The sequence below is a fragment of the Osmia bicornis genome, chromosome 10 (genome assembly GCF_907164935.1).
Source record: "Osmia bicornis bicornis chromosome 10, iOsmBic2.1, whole genome shotgun sequence".
NCBI lineage: Eukaryota > Metazoa > Arthropoda > Insecta > Hymenoptera > Megachilidae > Osmia > Osmia bicornis.
The window spans coordinates 1838834-1857357 of record NC_060225.1 but is presented as its reverse complement, the minus strand read 5'-3'; the positions used below and the strand labels follow the sequence as shown (position 1 = coordinate 1857357).

The window sequence follows — 18524 nt, the reverse complement described above, 5'->3', positions numbered from 1 at the left end:
CCCATCAAGAGGACAGCTCACTTAACCCGGTGCTGCTGCCCCTGATGTCCAGGCGATTCGGCCTTACCTGTCGCGAGCTCACACGAGCTTCCCACGGAGACGAATCACCCTACGCGCTCTATCCTTAACCTGGAACTCGCCCATCGACCCAAATTGTGTTTTGGCTGCAGATGTCCAGGCGATCCAGGTTGGTTCGGTACGCGTTTTAAAGGGCATCGTTGCGCGCTTGCAATGCTCTTTCGCGAGTCCACCTATGCTTGGTATTTGCCCATTAAGAGACTTAGCTCGCCCAAATGTGCGTAGCGGTCGCTGGTGTCCAGGCAACCCAAGCTTTCCTCTCGCTCGCTCTCATGCGTGCATTCCCCTGTGCGCGTAACCAAATCCAGACCTGAACTCCGCTCATCGAGAGGCTTAGCTCACCCAAATGCGTGATGCGGTCGCTGGTGTCCAGGCGGCTCAGGTTCTCCTTCTCTCGCAATTTCGCGAGTTTTCCTGCGTTTTCGCGACCTCTCCCGGGCTGAAATTCGCTCATTGAGAGGCTTAGCTCGCCCAAATGTGCGTTGCGGCCTCTGATGACCAAGCGACTCAGCTTATCCCATCCATTTCCTGCGTAGCAAACACACGGATAGGGAAAACAACTCTTCAAGGAAAATTTTACACTGTCGGCGGTGTGTACGCACAGCGGCTGCAGGGTGCCCACCTAATGCATTCTGTACCTTCTGTGGCTAAATGAAATCACCGTCGGCCAAAACGAGCCTGCGTCATGAGCGGAGGTGCGCTGGGGTTTATCCGCGACGTTCTCGGGCGACTGAACGCCTTTAGGTCGTCCGAGTCGGTCGATGGGTAAGCAACATCGTGGCTACACAGTATGCTCTCCATCAAAGCCCCTTGAGGTTGCCGGAGGTGTCTGTGGCTGATACGGAGCAAGTTTTTAGTGGGTATTGGGGTACTGTAACGATCCAACTCAGGGAAACCTGTTTTGGTATGTACCTTTGAGTCCTACACTGCCCGAGACCCCTCCTAACCCGACGGGTCCCTCGCGTACGTAAATGTATTTTCTTGCTGTCAAAATATAAAAAAAAAAAAAAAAAAGTATGGATCTAACTTATTTAGAAATTCCGATCTCATACGTGTGTGTTACGCGGTAATTGAAATTATTTTCCTATACAATTGAAGTATAGATTTGACTTTTATCTCCCTATACGATCAAAGTATGAATCCGACTTGGAATTTATCTTCTTATAAAAAAGTATGGCTGTAGTTCCGAATTGCCCCGGTGGCCGTTCGACCGTTGGAGGAGGGGGGAATCCCAAATATAAAACGGTATCCACATCAGACCAGTAGTTTCGGAGATATTAATTAAAAACTTTCGCAGAATACATAGAATTCTGCCTATACAGACATGACTAACACAACCATCCCCGCTGTAGAAATCGTGGTCAAGCGTCAAGCAGCCGATGACACAGTAGGGGGTCTCGACCTGGGTATTACCTCGGCCGAAGTAAAGATCTCACTTATTTCTGGTCTCATACGCGTTTTTTGCGCAGTAATTTCAGATTATCTTCTTCCAGGAGGGCCCGGAAGGCCCTTGCGGCCGACAACGCTACAACAGTCGTCGTATCTCCAAAGGTTTGAATAGAACACTCTATAGATAGTCAGGTTGGAATCCACGCTGTGTCAACGGCTGTTCGACACTTGACGATGTCAGCTTACTACAGCGAAGACGATTGTGTTAGTTACGTCTGTATAGGAAAAATTCTATGTATTGTACGAAAGTTTTTAATTAATATCTCGGAAACTAATAGGAAGTCGAAGATACCACTTTATATTTGGGGTCTCCTCCCCCCTCCCCCCTCCCCCTCAAAATTTCATCTTGATCGGCGGCCGGTCGTATTCGGAACTTCATCCTAAATTTTTTTCATTTGAAGCTTTCTTTCGATAAAAAACAACTTTGAATTTTCTTTGAGTACGCAAGCACTTGACTATGTTGTACTTGAACGAATTTCGATACAAACCATATGTCGTAGATTTATAAGTAACAATGAAGCATGTCAGTTTTAAGATTTATTTTGTTCACGCTCTCCAACGCATTTTCTGTTTTTAATTCTTCGAACGTCAAAACAATCCTCGCTTTTAATTACGGAAGACTTGAACTGTTTTCAGAATGAACTTTTGATTTAATGTGACCCCACAGATAAAAGTCAAGAGGTGACAAATCCAGTGATCGTGATGGCCAGGTTACCGTACCACCGCGGCTAATTCAAAAATGCAGTGGAGCTCCGTCATATTGACAAATAAAAATTTATCTCACTAACCAGAGATATGTCTTCTAACAAAACGGATAGGACTTCGCATAAGAACTTTAAATACTTAGCTTCATTTAAATTATTTGAAAAAACTGAAGTCCTATCTAAACGTTTCCATTCCACCTTTCTTGGAAATGCGTATGGCGTGGACGCGAAGGAATTAAATACGACATGGACTAGACATATAAAAACTATTTATAAACAATTTGTTATATTATATAACATATTGTTATCGCAATTCTGATTTTCAATTAATCATTCAAATTACAATTAACACGTTCAAGCCTAGAGAAATAGATTTGAATCTCACCGCTTTTCAATAATGTGTAGATCATAAACATAATATCTACAGGGTAGATCTACCCAAGTTGATCCAAACGTATTAACTAGTATTAGTCTGCTAGTGTTTTATATCTGCGCTTTTTAGAAACTTAACTAATTAATTTTGTAAAACAAAAAGTAGGAAAAACTGATATAAATATTTTATTATAAAAGACCTGTACTGAAATTAGAAAATCTGTAAAATGAATTTACAAGAAATCTTCCAATAAATAATTTCTGTACGATATTATTTAAAACAAAACTTGACTATAAATCTGAATTATTATCACTATCAAAATCATTATTGTAATCATTCTCTTCACTAACAACCAACGATTTTAATTTTAATAACAAATCTTCTCTGGTTACAGTATCTATGGAAGTTTTTTCTTGTTTACTTTCTTGACCCTGTTCTTTGTTTTGTTTTTTATTATTTTTATCTTTTGCTGAAAAATAAAATGTTAGTTTTACTATCCTCTAAATGTATATTGAATGTTAAATACGACTAACATTACCATTTTGATTTATATAACGTATAAATGTTCTACGCTTTCGTTCTGGTAATCCTTTAAGAACATTTTGTAACTCTGCATCTAACTTAATAGCATCTTCTTTACTTGGCTTTCCTTCAATGATATTACCTTCCTCACCACATTTTGGACAAACTTCAAATTGTTTAGCACAAGGTAAACACAATTTGTGATAAGCGTTGTTTATTGCTTTTTGTTCACACTTTAGGCACTTTGATGGGGTCTTCAGTGGTTTGTATTTTTTGTATTTAATTTTCCATTCAATTATTTTTTTACATTTTTCACACACATTGGCAACCTCAATTTTATTAATGAGCTTTGTTTTATTCGATTTGTCATGCAAATCATTTTTAAAAGCACTTTTGTTTTGATATTTCTGTGGTCTTGATCGATTAGAATTTCCTTTTTGAGTACTCATATTTCAACTATTGTATAAAATCTAAAATATGTGACGTTTTAACGTGGTTTTATAACTACTTAATTTATAGTGTAATATTCATATTTATGGTGTAACCGTTAAATTCAAAATACGGTTTTATTTCAGTTCAATATTTCCATATATATATGTGTAATTTATATTGTTAGAAATTATTTTCTGTATTGTGGATCAACAAATTGGTAATTAACATAACCTTTATAACTATTGACAACATGGGAGTTCAATTCTTATGTGCGGTAAACTTGGGTAAACTTGGGTAAACTGTAAACTCCCTCTAGAGGTCATTTAAGTATACATAAGTATGTATGTATAGCATGCGTCATAGTGTCCGTTCGTCTAGTGAAAAAGCACTGACTTTGGAATTGCAGTTTAACTGCAGCAAATATCATAAATCCAATTATTTAATAAAAGCGTTAAAATAATTAACATAATCATGTGATAAACGCTTTAGAATATTTATTTGCTACGGTTAAACTTGGACTTCAATGTCAGTGCTTTTTCACTAGACGAACGGACACTATGCCCCATACTTACATACATACGCGACGGCACTGCAGCGTATAAAGCCGGGTATCCACCGGTATCAAACGCCCGTATCGTATCACCGTTCCGAACCCTTTTGAATAGGCAGACGTTGCCTCGTTGCATGCCACGGCGTGCTACGGCTCGGCCAATAGTTCTTCGTTTCTTGAAAGAAACTCCTATAGGTGAGAAGTTTCGATTTGCTGCATGCTGTTTCTTTATTGTAGGATTCCGTCGCTTACAATTAGTACTGTACAACTTTTATTACATCTGCAATACGAATTTCAACCAATAGAGGAAGTGGAAGTTTCTACACCGAAACCCCCACCACGATTAGGAAGTTATATATTTCTCATCAATACGGAAAAAGATCAATGTTGTTTCGACAACAGCAGTAGAAGCATTTGCTAGTTTCAACAGATTTATTCGATTTTACTAAGTTATAGCACAATGAATTTGCGAGCACAAGAGAATCACACTGTAGGAAATACTATTATAAATAAGAATTGTCCAAACCATATCGTGTTTGGTATCATTTTAATCAGAAAAACGTCACAAATATCTTGGTAACAGTTTTATAAGAAAAACATGAAACATAACAAAGTTCAGTCGTTGCATTCGTATTATCTCACTGATATATCCGATTCCAAATCATATTATCTCGTGCCTCAAGTGTCATGTTTCCACTTGACATAGCATTTCGGGCCTTCGCCTGGGTATGTTGTTTGTACGTTTCAAGTGGTCTCCGAACCTATGCTTTGAACGGCAAGAAACCGACAATTTTCGGATCGGCCCGTTCCTTCACCTCCGTATCACAGCCCAATAGAACTTTCGATACTTGGCAACGGAAAAATCTCTGGAAAATTAACATTGTCCTTTTTCAATAATCATACAGGTGATTATTAACATTGCTCTTTTATGTACAGCGTATCACCGAAGATAATTGATCTGTTTAAATGTATTTAGACGATAAAATTTATCTAAATTAAATTAGATTAAGTGCATAAATAATTTCATCGATTTTGAAATGAATCCAATAATACTGCAAGATTTCAAATAAATTGAAACCCAAGTGACGGCACGAAACGCTATGTCAAGTGAAAACGCATGAACCTTTCCTTCGATGGAACGGCAAAAAGAATCGACAAATTTTTCGGATGGGTCCGTTGCCTCCGTTCCTTTGGAACGGCTCGCAGCAAAACGAAACTCCTCGCCTGTAGTGGTCCAGTCCTATTGCCTAACCGTTTCTATCAAGAAACGAAGAAATGTTGTCCGAGCCGCAGCACGCCGTTGCATGCAACAAGGCAACGCCTGCCTGTTCATAAGGGTTCGGAACGGTGATACGATACGGGCGTTTGATACCGGTGGATACCCGGCTTAAGGCTTTGGGCCGTATTCACAGTAAGGTGAACCTACATGAAGCTAGCTGGTATCGCGACGATCCGCCTGAAGAACGAAAGCAAAAGATTGGCGCGTGGTTAGAGCGAGATGTAGGGTAATGATGATATCCTTCTTTCAACCTAAATGATAGAATTGTCCCGCTCCGGTCAATTCTGACTGACCAAACGCGCAGATTTTATATAGCGCACCGTAGCATCCCTCGCTGCTGAAAAATATATGCCTACTCTGAAGAACCGAAGGAACGTGCTATCTGAGAATAATTTTTAGAAAAAGTTATTAGCTTAAATGGGTGAACTTTACTTTACCGGACCCAAAATTTTGGACTTTTTTTTTTGAATCTATAGTTTTTGATGCGGAGAATCCAAAAATGCAAGTCTCAACTTTAGGAATCCAATGGTTCAAAAGTTATAAGCATGTAAAGTTTGATATTTTTAGCGCATTTGCTACGATACTGTGACGCCATATTGACTTCTTGTCCAATGAACGGTGTCGCTAGCTGCAGGCAGATTCATGTGGGTGCCGACTACTTTGGCGGGTACAGTCAAACCGTAAATTTGATGCTGTTTGAGTTAGTTAGGTTTATATTTATTTTACAAACAGAGTGTACTGCCCATGTGAGAACCAATCAGGTTATACATATAAGGCAATATGGCGTCACAGTAACGTAGCAAATCCGCAAAAAATGTCAAACTTTACACGCTTATAACTTTTTAACCACTGAATTCCTAAAGTTGAGACTTGCATTTTCAGATTCTACGCAAAAAAACCTATAAATCAAAAAAAAAGGTCCAAAATTTTCTGTCCGGTAAAGTAAAGTTTACCCTTTCTACAGCCTATAATTGATTTCAGCGGCTCTCATCACCTTAATTGAATGAACAACAGTACGCTTGTCTCATAACTAAGGTCAAATTATTTGTAACATTTAACAGGTATAGGTTAGAGTGATAAATATTTGGAAATTGAATGCAGTTACTTTCTTACAAGACATATCTAGAAGTATGTTTAAGGTAACGAAATATTACACCTTATTATCTTCAGTACATTCTTAATTCCAAATTAATGTTGTTGAGTACAATGTATCAATATATGTATAATAATATGATATCTTTTTCTTTATTTTCAGCATTTATTCAGACATTGATGAGGAAATTACAACCAAAAAATTATGGAGTAGAAAAGTTGAATAGATCCATTAAAGAAATTAAACAGTGTGGAATGAAATACTAGGACAAATAACAAAAATGTACATTTGAAAGCCGAACCGACACCGCAACCGGTTTTCATTTCCAACCCTCCTTTGCTTTTCGCCAACTTTTAACATCAATTTTAGCAAGTAATTATAATTGAAACTATATCGTGTTTGGTACCACTTTAATCATAAAAATCTCATCAATGCGCTAGTAAAAGTTTCATTAAAAAAAAGTCAAAAATAAAAAAGTTTTTTGATACAATTAGTATTAGTCACACGGATACGTTTCGGCTCTTTCCTTTGATCATCGGACCTCTCTCTTTCCTCCACTGTCTATCCTTTTCTACGTTCACGCTTGGCTGCTCGTCGCGTGTAACCCGAGATTCGACACCTCGGCTGGATATATGCAACGTCTGGGTCCCAATGTATGTTGCATATATGCAGCTTTTACTGTATAATAGAAGTTAGTCGCGAGAGGTATTCTTGAAATAGTTCGCTTGTCACGACCGTTCGCTCGAACATTCCAATTATTAAATCTATGGAGTGCTAATTGTTCTTTTGCATGACCAGATATTCGCGATAAAATAAAATAAAGTAAGGGAACTCTTTGTCTTTCCGTTGCAACATCATCTGTGTTATTGCAATTTGCGATAAATTGACGTAATTTAAATCGATTGCCCATGAATTCTTTTGGATTTAGATCGCACAGGAGTTTCAGGATGAAGTTCCGAATACGACCGGTCGCCGATCAAGATGAAATTTTGAGGGGGAGGGGGCCCCTAATATAAAGTGGTATCTTCGGCTTTCTATTAGTTTCCGAGATATTAATTAATAAAATAATTTTTAACAAAAAACAAATCTGACTTCGAAATGTACTAAAAAGTGTCAAATAATTTCTATTTCATTTATACCAATATTCCATAGCTATTAATAATATCTACTTAATCGTTAAGTAGGACACCAAATACATTTCAAAGTTTTCGGAGGCGGCGCAAAATTAAAAACTTTTTCTCTACTAGGAAGATCCTAACTCGGGCGTCGGCAACCTATGATAAATGACCCATTTGATAATTTCAAGTAAACAATATTCAACGGGAATCAACATACCCATTGCGATTCCTCTTTACAGCTTGCTTCTTACTTTGCGTCCACATCATTTTTTTTTTAATAATAGGAATTTCATTGTATCGTGAAACTTTACAATATCATCACCGGTTATCAGTTATCGTACGTCATATATTTCTGCCCACCATTTATATGATCGCAAAGTATAATAAGAAACAAGCTGTAGAGGGGAATAGCACGCGTTATTAAAAATCTCTCTAGACCTACCACTCGCCCGAGATGCGTGCGCATCGATCCCCACGCGGTATCGATCCCTACCTAGGATCGATCGAAGGAGGTTGATGCGGGACCGATGATCAAGCACTCTACGTTCGAATGCGCTAGCGTTAACACGCGAAATACGAGGGTCCGTTGGGCGAGAAACGATACACGAAGACGAGTCAAACCGACTTTGTACAATCGTCAAACTGCCGATCTACTCTCTTCGTGTATGCGCCTCAAACCGAGGAGTCGCGTGCACAAGCTGAGCCGCGGCACTGCTTCAAGGGATACCCGTTCGCGAATAACCAAGGTTTCGTCGTAGTAGTCAATTTACAGAATTAATTCCATCTAAATTCTCAGTTACATTTATTTCCGTTCACATCAACACCAGTGAAATAAGTTCCGTGAAGCAGTGCCGCGACTCAGTTTGTGACTCCTGGGTTTGTGGCGCATATGATTCGTGCTTCGCTTTTTGTAAATTCAAAATAGTCTCTTTTCATATATTAATACATTATGAAGGTCACGGTTACTATCCATTAGTGACGGAGATAACGTCAAGATCACAATACTGTGCTCTGCCGAACCCTCCTAGTCGTTCTAAGGGATAGTGCCCAGTTAATTCAGTTCGTAACATTTCTCGCCTAACGAAACAAGTCATCTAGTTGATTCTTTCAACTCCTACTTTACAAAATAGTTCAAGATTTGGAGTGTGTGGAAGACGAACACGGCCCCACACGAATTACTGATTCCGGAAACTTCTAACGTGCCTCTGGACGTTTCCTGGACATCACTGCTCGTATGGTGCTTAGTGTGGGTCAGCGATATGGGACTCTATCCCGCAAGGGCAAGACCTCCTATCGTTTTGACAACGACTCTAGCAGACAATATACATAACATCTAATAGGAGCTGGAAGAATTAAAAAGATCAACGAGCCAGGAGTGGCGTACCGCGTTTTGTAAAGTTAAAGTCATCGCGTCTATGGCCGTGTTTCCACTTGCGAAAAAACTTCTGCAATAAGTGTCTGACAGACTGTCAGACACCAACTAGCCAATGTAAACAGTACTGCAAGTGAGATCGCGAGTCGCGAGAGCCGATTACTTGCAGGTCTAAACACATTCACATCGACTCGCCGCAACTTCTCGCACAATAGGACTTGTTCCGAATATCTCGCGCTCGCAATGACACTTTCATGTTTTGTCCTCGAGTAATTTTACATTTCTTTCTGTTACTGTGTAATATAAGAGCTGAAATAAGTTACTAATGACTCTCGTGAGGTTGATGCAACTTTAATATGAGAGGAAGAGAACCCGAAGAAGTCTTGCGGAAGATACTTGCAATGCCGTTTACACTAGCAAGCAACTTCCCGCAATAAGTATCGCCAGAAATGTGTCGCGCGAGAGACTGTCAGAGAATACTGTCGCAACTTCTTGCGGGACTGTATAGACAGGGTATTTTGACCTGTTCCGAGATTTCTCGCCAGTTTAGTTTCAAACACCATGCCGCGCAGACGTGAACGTGTAGCAGCAGCAATAATGCTATTATTAAATAAAAAGAAGAAAAGATCTGTTTGGGTGCGACAATGGATTTCGAGACGACCTGAATTCGGTTGCTTCCATAATTTACTAAGGGAACTTCAAATAAAAGACGGACAGCAATATTTTAATTTACTTCGCATGACTGCTGTGGAGGTGGAAGTTTTGTTACAAAAAGTGGGTCACATAATTCAAAAAGAAGACACCCGGATGCGAGATTCAATATCTCCGAAGGAAAGACTGATCTTAACGTTAAGATTTTTAGCATCTGGTAAGTACATATTTAATTGTATTTATTTCTCTATTCAATTGACATACACACGTTCAAGAAGTCTCGTTTCGCGTACTTACTTATCAGTCAATATACATAATCGTTTTTTTTAGGAGAATCATATCATTCATTGATGTATTTATTCAGAATTCCTGTCTGCACCATATCCAAAATTATTCCGGAAGGTTTTTATTTAAGTAAAAATGAACATGTTTTAAAAAAGTCACTATAAAAAATATTTATTATAATTGGTACAAGATAGTTTGTGGTGACGAATCGGAGGAGAACGATGTCGTCGAAGATGTAGAGGCATCCTCTTCATCTTGGATGTCTACGATTGCTCGTTGAACAATTTTTCGTAATTTCCTTTTGCTTTCTTTGTTTGTGAAATTCCTCAACACTGAGGCAACATAATCTCCGAATATTTGATCATCATCGTTCGACTCCGAAAGAATTTTTGTGCACTTTCGCAGAATATCCTCGCCTTTCGTTTTTTTTACTGCACGATGTGGCCTCAACATTTCATTGTCAGGAATTTCTCCTGAACCTTCATTTTGGGCGGTTGGAAGCGTTGATGAATTTTCCTGTAACAATATTAATCTTTATTTTAGGTCCCATCTACTCAATCGGAATGGATGCATATTGCGAAAATGTATGAAGAAAAATGGAATTTTCCTCATTGCCTTGGTTCGCTAGACGGGAAATATATTGTATTTAAGGCACCGGCTAATAGTGGGAGTTATTACTTCAATTATAAAGGATCCAATAGCATCGTGCTAATGATAGTGGCAGACCCATGTTACAAAATTACGTACATGAATGTTGGATGCAATGGCAGAATTTCTGATGGAGGTGTTTTTTTACAAAGCTCACTATTCCCAGCTTTGGAAAATAACAGTTTAGACCTTCCACCATATTCACCTTTACCGGGGAGGTCCATGCCAGTTCCATATGTGTTTGTAGCCGATGATGCATTTGCAATAAAACCGTATTTAATGAAGCCATTTCCTTACAAAAATCAATCTGCACCCAACAGGGTGTATAATTATCGTTTATCGCGATCAAGATGAATGGTGGAGAGCGTGTTTGGGATACTTGCGAGCAGGTTTCGTGTGTTTAGGAAGCCGATGGAATTGAACCCCGAAAAAGCAAAGTTGATTACAATGGCTGCTTGTGCATTGCACAATTTTATATTATCAGCAAATGACGGCACACGGATACGATATATTGAAGGGGGTTCGAATGTAAACGAGATGGAAGATCTGCCTTCACAGAACCTGATTCATTTACAAAGAGGCCAAAATAACAGGCCAGGAACAGAGGCGATGAGAATTCGTGAGGAATTCAAAGAATATTTTGTTTCGCCACAAGGCGAAGTACAATGGCAGTATCAATACATGTAAAATATGTAAATTTGTAAATATGTAAATTTGTAAAATGTAAATTTGTAAATATGTAAATTTGTAAATATGTAAATTTGTAAATATGTAAATTTGTAAATATGTAAATTTGTAAATATGTAAATTTGTAAATATGTAAATTTGTAAAATGTAAATTTGTAAATATGTAAATTTGTAAATATGTAAATTTGTAAATATGTAAATTTGTAAATATGTAAATTTGTAAATATGTAAATATGTAATAATATAGAAAAATATAAAAAAAATTAATTTCATACATTTTTTTTTATTCAAGAAAATATAAATATATATAGGTACTTACCAATGCGTCAGAAGTCGAAGCATTGCCCACGTCTAAAAATTTCAGTGCGTCAAAGCACCACCAATTAGATTTGTAGACTTCCTCCGCTCCACTACCACTCTTTTTAATTTTAAATTTTTTTATTTCACTATGCCATTGGCTTCTTAAGTTGTGTAATTTCCTGTTTATTTCCTCGACAGTTGTCGATAATTCCCCGGCAATAGTAGCACATACCTCACTTTTTAATATTCTATTTTTATAATCACTGTTTCTGCAATCCCATAAGCATGGGTTGCACTCGTAGAGTTCAATTAATTTGATGACATCCTCACGGGACCAATCACGGGATTTCGATATGCTCATTTTCTGATTTAATTTTCACGCGTGAGCAAAATGACCAAACTGTTTGAATGTGTTTTAAAATCTAAATGTGGTCTGTAAATTTGCTTATAAGGTAAACTTGTTTCGGCGGTGGGGATTTTTCTAACAGCGATTCTGATTGGATTTTCTTGGAAAAAGGGGTCTGATTTTCAATCAGCTTGAGGACTCCGCGTGGAGTAACGCAGGTAGCCGACGCTGACGGTAATAAAGTAATTAGGACTTCCCCAAATTTGCTGCACGACGAGTAATTTCCTAAGTCGTTTTCGAATAATAGGTAATAAAACGCGTGTTCGTTCTAACACCCGTAAAACAGAATATTTCTTTACAATAAGTACGTGTTGCCCGTATTGGCATTGTCGACTAGCGGCATTTACATATTTCCTAGATGTACAGAATTGCCTCGAAATAAGCAAGTGGCTCGGGACCGAACAGTTGCTTATTTCGAAGCAGGTATGCTATTCGGCTTGACTTTGTTCTCGAAACGGGACGATAGAGAACGCGAGAAACGAGTGAGAGATCCCAGGTAGCGGCAAATCATAAAGTGATTGGCCGAGCAGCGATGTTATTTTTTGGACAAGGATAGAATATAGCATGTCCTCTCATTCTCGCACTATGCTTTATTTCGAAGCAAATATACCAGACTGAGAAAGCATTATATATATTCCATCCTTCTTCTACTAACCGATGTCACTGCTCAGTCGAGCGTGAAATTTATTACCCTAAACATCGGCTTCGCGCTTTCATGGACCTTTCACTCATTTCTCGTACCTCTCACTTTGCGGGCGACTTCAAACAAAGAAGAGGGGATAGCGAGTTGCTTATTTCGAAGCAGAGACCACTTGCTTATTTCGAAGCATTACTGTATATGTCATCACATTCCAGTTCGTATATAAGATTGTCTGTGTCTGTGTATAATATTTTACAAAGATGTTTAAATTTCGGCCAAACATAATCATGATGGAATTCGTACAAACATGTTTTTGATATATCCAGAATACATGTTAGCGTCAGTACGTATTCAAGGGTTGATACGTGGCAGGGTCATTGCATTTGGGACTTTGACCTGCTTTTCAAGGATTTCTCAGGATTCTTTAGGCTATCGATACCCCGAGCCATACGTCTGTCGTCGGACCTAGGCCGGCGGTAGTTGATACTTGAGGTGCGACGAATTCTAAGAGTCGCAGACGTTTGTTTATGGAACGGCGATAGAGAGTTCGATCGCCGATTCTCGAAGGAACGCGCGTGTGGCCGATGACCCGAAGTCTTGGTGCTGCATGGCACGTGTAAAAAGATAAGGATTTTCTAGAAGGATCTGGCCACGGAGTGGGGAAGATCTTGCATCTTCTGATAGGAGGACCATGAGGAACAGCATGGCACTTACCCCAGAATCGCGAGAGGAGTAACACCATTTTATTTAACATACATATACCAACATAAATGGGTTTTCTAAATTTAATTTCCAACTTTCGCATCTCTATTGCAACCAAATGTTCCGAAAATATTGATCTGCTATGAAAATTTGGTTTTGCTATCAGGGCCTCGGCGCCATATCTACCTTCCCATTTTGTAACTAATTTAAGGGGGTAGACACGGCACGTGACCTCTTCAATTCGGGACGTCGGTATTACAGTAGTTTTTTCGTTGGGCCTGGTGGAGCCACTGGTCTGTTACGAATTTGAAAGGTTTAATTCTCAGCTAACGTGTGCGCAACACGATCTAAGAAGGCAACAGCGCCTCAAGTATTTTTACAAACATTCAAACGCTCATCTCGCTAGAAGCATCGCGACAATACGGCTGAAGAACAAAAACGAAACATTGGCACGTATTTAGAGTGAGATGTAAGGTGATCATGCTATCCTTCTTTGAATCTCAATGATAGAATTGTCCCGCTCCGGTAAATTCTGAGTGACTGAACGCGTGGATTTTATATAGCGCATCGTAGCTCGCCTCGCTGCTGAAAAATACAGGGTGTTCGACAACAGGTGGACAATATTTTAAAGGGTGATTCTAGGGATCAAGATAAGACGAAAATCAAGAATAACGAAATAGCGTTTACGGCTTTGTTTTCCAGTTATTAACGTTTAAAAATTCGAGTAAAAAGCGCCAGAAACCTGCAATCCGCTCAGCACCGACGACCGAACGTCAGGTCAGCAGGGGTCGGTACAGTCATAACCAAGAATCGTTGAATACTAGAAACTTACCTCGTGCTATTCTGTTTCTCGGTACTACAGCATTCGGCTTCGATTCTTATGACTGGCTCTTTTTATTCGAATTTTTAAACGTTAACAACTGGAAAACAAAGCAGTAAACGCTATTTTGTTATTCTTGATTTTCGTCTTATTTTGATCCCTAGAATCACCCCTTAAAATATTGCCCACCTGTTGTCGAACACCCCGTATACAAATTAAATATGAATGTAAGGCTGAAAACCCATGAAATTGTGTAATAAATAATAAGTACAAGATAAAATGGTTTGTGAGGTTAAGTAAATACAAGTTTACAACTTACATATATAATGATACCCATTTAGAATCATTTGCTCCTTTTACTTTATATCTTGTGTTACTACACAATTCGACAAAACAATAACGAACCATTATTTTATTTCTAGCACTTTATATGTATATTTCTCTGACTCACTCCGATCGCGTGTAACAATCACACATTTATGCACAGTTATTAGTTCTTAGCTTGGCCGCTTTTGGGACCTAGCTCCGCCACAGGTCATGGAACGCATAATGGCGGCCGTTAGCAGTCCATAGGTATACATATAGTCAAAGGTACATAAGTATGTGGCGCCCATAGACATGAAAATATAGACGGAGCATAAACTGCTACTTTATGTAAGGGGGGCTCTGATAATCGGGGCGAGGAGGGGACTCGTCTGACTTCGACTTATTCCGGCAAGACTCGGTAGTATTCGGCTCACATTTCACATGTATGTATGTACATACACCGACGATGAGTTGCATTGAACTTGTCGCAGTGAAGTTGGCCACACATTCACTCATCGACGCGGCGTGAATGCGTAGTGAATTTGTAGCCAACTTCACTGCGACAAGTTCAATGCAACTCATCGTACGGATGCGAAAGACTCGTACCCGAGTTTGCGCTTACGAAAATAGTCGAAGTCAGATGAGTTCCCCCCTTACCGCGATTATCAGTTACCCCTCGTAGAAAGGCTCCGTCTATATTTCATATGTCTATGTGACGCCATCGCTTCAACGCACCCCCATTTTTCCCTAACACTTCACTCTGTACTTTTCCGGCAACGCGATCGGGAGTAAAAGACACGCGTCTTTCCTGCTTCCATCGCCATCTTGAATATCGCGAGTCTTTATTAAATAAAAAGTATTACAACATAATCATTCCATCTTGTGTTTTATTTATTCATTGACAATAGTGAGGTGCCCGCGCGATCGCATCTCGCGTGGCCCCTAAAAGTATATACATATGTTACACGCATGTAAGCGCGAACGAACCCGACCCGAGTTCAAATTTGTTTATTAGTTACTGAGTTTCTCGTGCGTGATTGACGTGTGACATTAAGCTCGAATGAAATACATAGGTACATCCGATTTATATCTCGAACCGTGTCAACACATCCATGCATGGAAGTTTCGAGATGCGAGATTCGAACGCTTTTCTTGCACCGTGTATGTACATACATCGGTCATAAACGAAAACTCGTCCGAGAAATATGCTTTTTTGTGAATTCCTTTAAAATCACTGGACGTGAGTCATTATCCACGACTCCCGCGAAATAAAAATTTAAGTTAAACTTTGAAAAAAAAAAAAAAAACGGTATTATCCTACATTGTTTCATACATATGTATAAAGAACTTGATTTCCTTCATGCACTATTTTGTTTATGCATTATTGGTTAATAAATGAGAAACGCCATTAAAAATTCAAAAACAAAAGTAACGTTAGTTCAAAAATAAAATAACATGACAGAAAACTCATTTGTTTACTTTCAACCATTCAAAATATCTAAAAAGTAATTATTAATAATATATAATGTGGGGCAATACAAAACATACGTTAGTTACCATAGTTTATGACATTATAGATTGGAAAATGTTAATTCTTTACACCATCACGTCCATTTTTACCTATAACAAAAAAGTCATTGTAAAAAAATTTTTTTCCATTTAACAGATTTTTAAGTATTGGAACGCATTTATTTTGTAAGAAAGAAATATACATAAGTACATAGGTCATAGGAAAGAATTTAATTTCCATATCATGAAGAACAGCGGATACAGAATTTCATTCAAAAAAGTAAATCGATTAAAAAATCCAGAACGGTTGCGACTAACAGAAAGACATTTTGTTAAATTTATTTAACTAACAGGGAAAAGTGGCACTTGCTACTTACATACTGCGTCGTATACTGTAAACACGGTCGTGATGGGAGAAAGGTACAAAAGGAACTCGGATATTATTGTAAATCCTGTAATGTAGAACTATGTGCCGCACCTTGTTTCATGGTATACCATACAAAAACAAATTTTTAATTCTTTTTTTATCATCATAACATTTAAAAATATTATTGTGTGTTAATATTATAGATACATGCGATTTAAAAAATAAAATATGTTTCTTCACCTACTTGTGCTTTTTTATCTTACAAAATGACGTTTCCGTAAGAATTATATACAATTTTTAATTTTTACGTGTAAAAGAAATTGATAACTTTTGATCTAGTTTCAACGAAAAGAAATCGGTCACAAGTTTTATAACATATACTTTTTAAATATTGTAATTATCAATGCAGAATTAAACGGTTAAATATAAATAAACGTTTTCTTATATTGTTAAATTATGTGTATTCTTAAAATAGTATGTAAATATTTGCAAATTTTATTACAAAGACTAACTTGTTAACATTGTTTATATATATATATGTATCAAAAGTCATGTATTTGTTATATTTGCAGAATGCGTCGAAGAGCCAAGTGGATGCAAAAGATGCAGAGATGGAATATGTGCAAAATGTGCGGTTCTTTTACATCAGGGAAATTGTGTAAATACTTGTCCACCAGGTCATATTGCAGATTGGTCAACTAAAGATGAATATATGGGCAGAGTTTGTAAAGAAACCAAATACGCGTTTGGTTTTACTGGTAGTCAAGTAGCCATTTTAGTAGGAATTTTTTCTGGTGCAACTATATGTATATTCATTATACTTTGTGGAGCAATAATTATACAGAGAAGAAAAAAAAATGCTACTACATTAATTCAACACTTTGAAGATAGGTATGTCTTTAACATTACTAGTATAATTAGCAAAAATAATTACATTTCTTCTTGTGTTTTAGTATAGAGAGAAGAGAATTCTTAAAACATTTGGCAATACTTAGGAAAGAAGGTAATACATTTCTTTCCATGCTCAATGATACCAGAAGACAAGTTCGAGAATTATATTATTCAAGAAACAACGGACATAGTGCTGTTGGGATACAAGCATATAGGTATAACAGCATATACATTATTTCTATTTAATATTAATTACATTTTACTTTTTAATTATAATCGTGTTTTACAGACCAGTTCTGCGTGATTTGGCAAGAATATTAGTTCTTATTAACAGAAAAGATGAAAGAATACTTATTCCACCAGATGATTGGCAAAGACTTTTTTCATGGGCACACAGACTTTTAAAACAATACAAAAAGCATAGTTCTCCTGAAGTAAGTTCATTAATTAGCTTTTAAAGGAATTTATTTTAAAAACTTTGTTATTTTTAAATTTACTTTTTTTTTCATGCAAGTTCATGAAACAATTTGGTGAGTTGTACCTATTAAAAGAATAATTAATATAATTCCGGGTTAAAAAAATAATTAGTAGAATAATACATAGTAATAAAAATTAACAATAAAATATTATATGTTAAGGTGACTCAACTTATGACATTCTTGCAACAACCAAGAGTATCTGTTCCATTAGTTTCACCGCAGCAAGTAAGAATCTCACAATCGCCTCAGCCCTATGAACACAGGAACACTCTAACTAGTTTGACTACGTTTCAAGCTAATACACCACTCTCAACATTTCAAGCAAGCGACAAATCAAGTATTAGCCCTGTAAGCTCCAGTTTAGGATACATAAAAGATAGCCCAATGAATTCTAGTCTTGAACAAAATAGTTCTGGAATATATGATGAAAAACTTAGTCCAAATGAATCTAGTATAGAACAAACAACTCCATTAGTATATAATAATCAGGATCAAATAAAAGAACTTGCCATTTCAACTTTTAATCATACTTACAATAATGGTACTACTCTAACGGAATCTACTTGTGCAATAGATGAGTTCGAGACAAATGAACTTAATCATGAATTGAATCTTCAATGGGAATTTCAAAGCACTGCAGAAGCTACTAATTACACTATTTTATCTGATTGGTCATCTGTTCATGAATATTTCATTGATGATTTTACAATTCTGGGTTTTCGCCCTCAGGATGAAATAACCACAGAACTATAAACATATTTTCTTTATTTTTAATATAATGTTTATACAATTCTCCTATAAAAGTAATTTTGATTTATACAAAATATAATTTTCTCTTTTCACATAATATTTAATATCAATGT

The 18524-nt window shown here is 37.4% G+C and overlaps 4 protein-coding genes and 1 long non-coding RNA gene across 11 annotated transcripts; 2 read left to right on the top strand and 3 right to left on the bottom strand.

Moving 5' to 3' along the window:
- Positions 1-344: 344 nt before the first annotated feature.
- On the bottom strand, positions 345-982 carry LOC123988286. Its single transcript, XR_006829849.1, has 2 exons — positions 717-982; positions 345-606 (listed from the first exon to the last, which is right to left on the bottom strand). It is a non-coding gene; the product is annotated as an uncharacterized LOC123988286 (long non-coding RNA).
- Positions 983-2766: 1784 nt separating this feature from the next.
- On the bottom strand, positions 2767-4042 carry LOC114882043 (uncharacterized protein C9orf85 homolog). Its single transcript, XM_029198924.2, has 2 exons — positions 3143-4042; positions 2767-3073 (listed from the first exon to the last, which is right to left on the bottom strand). Exons 1-2 carry the CDS (start codon positions 3573-3575, stop codon positions 2895-2897), a joined length of 612 nt encoding a protein of 203 aa, XP_029054757.1. The 5' UTR covers positions 3576-4042; the 3' UTR covers positions 2767-2894.
- Positions 4043-8798: 4756 nt separating this feature from the next.
- LOC114882183 lies at positions 8799-10838 on the top strand. Its single transcript, XM_029199063.2, has 2 exons — positions 8799-9838; positions 10450-10838. The coding sequence occupies exons 1-2, from the start codon at positions 9532-9534 to the stop codon at positions 10494-10496; spliced, it is 354 nt and encodes a 117-aa protein (XP_029054896.1). The 5' UTR covers positions 8799-9531; the 3' UTR covers positions 10497-10838.
- LOC114882182 lies at positions 9845-14882 on the bottom strand. 2 transcript variants are annotated; one of them, XM_046287654.1, is made up of 3 exons: positions 14429-14882; positions 11561-11974; positions 9845-10422 (listed from the first exon to the last, which is right to left on the bottom strand). In XM_046287654.1, exons 2-3 carry the CDS (start codon positions 11900-11902, stop codon positions 10081-10083), a joined length of 684 nt encoding a protein of 227 aa, XP_046143610.1. In that variant the 5' UTR covers positions 11903-11974; positions 14429-14882; the 3' UTR covers positions 9845-10080. The 2 variants fall into 2 exon arrangements, with proteins under 2 accessions (XP_046143610.1, XP_029054895.2); XM_029199062.2 differs by lacking the exon at positions 14429-14882 and having other exon boundaries at positions 11561-12387.
- Positions 14883-15384: 502 nt separating this feature from the next.
- Positions 15385-18488, top strand: LOC114875693. Of its 6 annotated transcripts, none has more exons than XM_029186281.2 (6): positions 16042-16204; positions 16278-16413; positions 16864-17182; positions 17245-17397; positions 17472-17616; positions 17821-18488. In XM_029186281.2, the coding sequence occupies exons 2-6, from the start codon at positions 16392-16394 to the stop codon at positions 18412-18414; spliced, it is 1233 nt and encodes a 410-aa protein (XP_029042114.1). In that variant the 5' UTR covers positions 16042-16204; positions 16278-16391; the 3' UTR covers positions 18415-18488. The 6 variants fall into 6 exon arrangements, with proteins under 6 accessions (XP_029042115.1, XP_029042117.1, XP_029042114.1 ...); XM_029186287.2 differs by adding an exon at positions 17697-17712 and having other exon boundaries at positions 16042-16413; positions 17821-18008; XM_029186282.2 differs by lacking the exons at positions 16042-16204; positions 16278-16413 and adding an exon at positions 15385-15488.
- The last annotated feature ends 36 nt before the right edge of the window (positions 18489-18524 follow it).

Excerpts from the sequence above, each read along its gene's own strand:
- LOC114875693 (XM_029186281.2), top strand. The coding sequence starts at position 16,392 with ATGTGCCGCACCTTGTTTCATG. Across the intron at positions 16,414-16,863 it reads GTGCCGCACCTTGTTTCATG|AATGCGTCGAAGAGCCAAGT; the intron begins GTATACCATACA and ends TTATATTTGCAG. Across the intron at positions 17,183-17,244 it reads ATTCAACACTTTGAAGATAG|TATAGAGAGAAGAGAATTCT; the intron begins GTATGTCTTTAA and ends CTTGTGTTTTAG.
- LOC114882183 (XM_029199063.2), top strand. The coding sequence starts at position 9,532 with ATGCCGCGCAGACGTGAACGTGTAGCAGCAGCAATAATGCTATTATTA. Across the intron at positions 9,839-10,449 it reads GTTAAGATTTTTAGCATCTG|GTCCCATCTACTCAATCGGA; the intron begins GTAAGTACATAT and ends TCTTTATTTTAG.
- LOC114882043 (XM_029198924.2), bottom strand. The coding sequence starts at position 3,575 with ATGAGTACTCAAAAAGGAAATTCTAATCGATCAAGACCACAGAAATAT. Across the intron at positions 3,074-3,142 it reads ACGTTATATAAATCAAAATG|CAAAAGATAAAAATAATAAA; the intron begins GTAATGTTAGTC and ends TTTATTTTTCAG.
- LOC114882182 (XM_046287654.1), bottom strand. The coding sequence starts at position 11,902 with ATGAGCATATCGAAATCCCGTGATTGGTCCCGTGAGGATGTCATCAAA. Across the intron at positions 10,423-11,560 it reads CTTCGACTTCTGACGCATTG|GAAAATTCATCAACGCTTCC; the intron begins GTAAGTACCTAT and ends ATATTGTTACAG.